This window comes from Drosophila subpulchrella, unplaced genomic scaffold, assembly GCF_014743375.2.
Source record: "Drosophila subpulchrella strain 33 F10 #4 breed RU33 unplaced genomic scaffold, RU_Dsub_v1.1 Primary Assembly Seq43, whole genome shotgun sequence".
Lineage (NCBI taxonomy): Eukaryota > Metazoa > Arthropoda > Insecta > Diptera > Drosophilidae > Drosophila > Drosophila subpulchrella.
In genome coordinates this window covers 802308-805977 of record NW_023665646.1, presented here as the reverse complement: position 1 = coordinate 805977, position 3670 = coordinate 802308, and the positions used below count along the sequence as shown (strand labels likewise).

Genomic DNA, 3670 nt, shown 5'->3' with positions numbered 1-3670 from the left:
TCGATATTAAAACAGACAGACAGACATACATGGCTGTATTGACTTCACTGTATAACAAGTTTCTAATTAAAATTGCCATTCCCTACTGAACAAGTCCCCGACCTCAATCGATGTCACAGATGAAGCTGATGAGTTGAAAGAAAACCTCAATCTTCTTTCCAAGAAATCGATGCATACAATACAAAGCCTGTAAATAAGACTACAAACATAGTGGCTTATTGGGAGAAAAAAAGGTTTATTTACTCTTATCCCAATGTTGAGCGCACATTTTCGCTGCTTAAAGTAGTGCTAACAGACCTTCGAAGCAATCTTTCACCAGATTCCATTAAAATCCTTTATTTTTAGTTATGAGTTTTACGTAATTGTTCTTCTATTCCGCCATTAACTCCAATACTTTGAATTAAACCGTTAATTATACCCGCTAAAGGTAAAAGGGAATATTGTCTTAGGGGAAAAGTATGTGTTGAGCTAATTAGCTAATTAGCTAAATGGAAGAATTGTGAAGTTCTTGACTTGGTTTATGTACTGGCTAACAATTTATTAGCGAAAGATTACAATCAGTACGGCAACTCGAGCAACGCCGTCTCCACCGGCCAGAAGCTCCACCACTCTTGCCAGGGGCCACTTCATGGGAGGCCAGTTTTCATCTTTGACCAGGACCAAGTCATGGACGATCAGGCCAATTTTTGGTGTGCGCCACTTGGAGCGCTGATCCTGCAGTGTTAAGTATTCTTCCTTCCATCGGACCCAGAAGATCCATCAAGGCGATTGAAGTTAAGGCTGGTCACATCAGGATCGACGAATGAGTAAGGTCGACCACCATTTAAAAAGTGAGCTGGGGCTAACACATCCAGATCAGCAGGATTCTCTGAAATCGAGACAGATGGTCAAGAATTAACTACTGCAGAAATATGGCACACAAGGGTCCGCAATTCATCAAAGGCTAGAACTGAAGGGGCAACAGCCCTGCTAAGCCAATTATGCTTAGCAATCTTCACAGCCGCATTCCAAAGACCACCTAAGTGCGATGACCTGGGAGGTAGAGCTGGAAATAACATCGGCGATGTATCGATACATCGATGTTTTCCAAAACTCGGGAAACATCGAGGTTTTCAATGTCGATGTTCGATGTTTCCTCTTTACCCATCACTACTTGGCAGGAAAGAATCTTGGTAAGCTAAGCACATTTTTGATCAATTAAGTAAAATAAACTAAAATATACGTTCAAATTGGTATAGATTTCGAGAAATATTGGTGTTGGCGGCGCTTCGATATGGAGAAGACTTTGAAAGAGCAGAACAGCAATGGTAATTAGAGTAATTAGAATATGAATGTATATGATTTGTAATGTTTTTTTTTTCCAGTAAGCGGAAGAAATATGGACAATCTTCTGTATGGAGCTATTTTGACAAATCGGCTGATGGCAAGACAGCCAAGCGCATAAAATGTGGTAAAACCTACCAAACAAGTGGCAATACGACAAACTTGTCTTGCCACTTAAAAGCCATTCATCCGACTTTAACAATAAGCGAATTGCCACAAAGACAGACGCCCTCAATTCTGTCATTCATTGACAAAAAATACGAACCGTCGTCGAACCGCAAATAAAAGTTGGACAGTGCCTTATGCTACTACGTTACCTCAGACTTGCGCCCTTTTTCAGTGGTGGAAAATAAAGGCTTCCGCAATTTTGTAAGCCTCCTTGAACCAAGGTATGAATTGCCTTCACGGACCACCTTAAGAAATGTTTCGATGGCAAATGCATACAATGAAAAGAAGGCCAAATTGTGCGCCTTTTTAAAAAACGTAAAGCACTGTGCAATCACTTCAGATTGCTGGACCTCCAGGGCCAACGAGTGCTACGTTACTGTGACGTGCCATTTTATAATAGAGGATTTCCAATTGCGCAACGCTGTTTTGTCCACTGAAAAGCTCCTCGACGAAACGAGCCATTCTTCTGAAAATATTGATAACTCTATACGCACAGTACTCGAGGAATGGAGAGTTTTAGGAAAGGTCACTGCAATGGTCACAGATAACGCCAAAAATATGATTAAAGCATGTGAGATACTGCAAATAAGACATATTCCATGCTTTGCGCATTCAATCAATTTGACTGTTTGGCTACAGAAAAAGTTAAGCCCATTCTTGAAAAGTGTAAGCGTTTAAAGAGGCCCAGGAACGCGAACGTCCTTATAGTTTAAAGCAAGAATGTCCTACAAGATGGAACAGCGCCTATTATATGGTGGACTGAATTTTTGGATACAAAGGTTGCCATCGCAAGTGTGCTACTAAACACGCCCAAATGGTTAATGCCCCTAACATCTGATGAAATATCCATTCTGGAGGATTTAAAGGCAATACTTTCACCTTTTGAGCATGCAACGGTACACACATCTTCGAGTACTTCTGTGACAGTGTCTTCAGTGATTCCGGTTGTTTGTGGCATTTTACACAATCTGACAGGCATGAAAACTAAACTCCAGACTAAGGTGGGTCAAGGTGTCTGTGATGACATACTTCAAGGGGTCAATAAAAGATTGGTCCCCTATGAAAATCGTACGGTAACACGAATGACCACAATTTTAGACCCTCGCTTCAAAAAGGAGGGATTTTGGAATCCATTTAATTTCTCCCAAGGGGTTAAATCGTTGGAGGATGATCTGTCGCTCATAAATGCTCCAACAAAATCCTCTGCATTTTCAAGCCCGCCAACACCAGAATCCACAGCAGAGTCCAACCTATTATTCAGTTTTTTACAAACTAATCAAACTCAAAAAATTCAAAGCGGTCGCGTGGATTCCATATTGGATTTGCGAAAATACTTGAATGCGATTAATTTGGACCCTGCCCAAAACCCTTTGGATTATTGGAAGGTTCAAAAAATAACAATTTAATTGGTAACCACCTTAAAATCCAATTTCTTCTGACAATAGATATCAAATGACGCCGGATTCAAAACATGCGTTTTTAAATACTTCTGCGTACCGGCCACCTCTACTGAAAGTGAGAGGATGTTCAGTAAAGCTGGACTAGTTGTTAGCGAGAAGAGAAGCTCGCTAAAACCAAAAATGTCAATATGATTTTATTTCTAAACAAAAATAATTGGATAATTTAGTTTTAGTTATGTTACTTTTTTCTTATTTTTTTGAGAAGAACTTGATATTGTTATTTATCTTATTTTTAATTGAATTGTGATTTAATTTTAATTTTTGTGTTGAACGAGTAGTTTAAGTTTCACCTTGAATTTGCAGGAAACAAAAACAGAAAACAATGGATCTCAAGTAAAGCATAATTTTTTTATAATGAACTTACACATTGGATTTATTTGTGGTATTCGTTTATAATCTAATATGGGGTAAAAACATTTTTCAAAATTACACCCAAAAAAAAATTCGATGTATCGATACATCGATGTTTTTTTCTGAAAAACATCGAAACATCGATGTAGGTAAACATCGATGATTTTCCAGCTCTACTGGGAGGAATACAACTCTAGTTAATGGACTCCGATTAATGGATCGTCGATGAGGTTGAATTGACAGACCAAATATGCTGGGGCATTTTTCTGGTGCATATAAATCGTTTAAGACCATGATGAAACGACGTCGTCGAGAGATCCTTGATCAGCTCAAAATTAATATCTTTCGTGGCAAAGTAAGGGAAGACG

The 3670-nt window shown here is 38.9% G+C and overlaps 1 protein-coding gene across 2 annotated transcripts; it reads left to right on the top strand.

Annotated features, from left to right (window-relative positions):
- Nucleotides 1-1144: 1144 nt before the first annotated feature.
- On the top strand, nucleotides 1145-3310 carry LOC119562366. 2 transcript variants are annotated; one of them, XR_005221812.1, is made up of 3 exons: nucleotides 1145-1172; nucleotides 1239-1307; nucleotides 1365-3310. XR_005221812.1 is itself a non-coding variant. In XM_037875530.1 (3 exons), exons 2-3 carry the CDS (start codon nucleotides 2313-2315, stop codon nucleotides 3081-3083), a joined length of 711 nt encoding a protein of 236 aa, XP_037731458.1. In that variant the 5' UTR covers nucleotides 1240-1307; nucleotides 1369-2312; the 3' UTR covers nucleotides 3084-3310. The 2 variants fall into 2 exon arrangements, 1 of the variants encoding a protein (XP_037731458.1); XM_037875530.1 differs by lacking the exon at nucleotides 1145-1172 and having other exon boundaries at nucleotides 1240-1307; nucleotides 1369-2876; nucleotides 2937-3310.
- The last annotated feature ends 360 nt before the right edge of the window (nucleotides 3311-3670 follow it).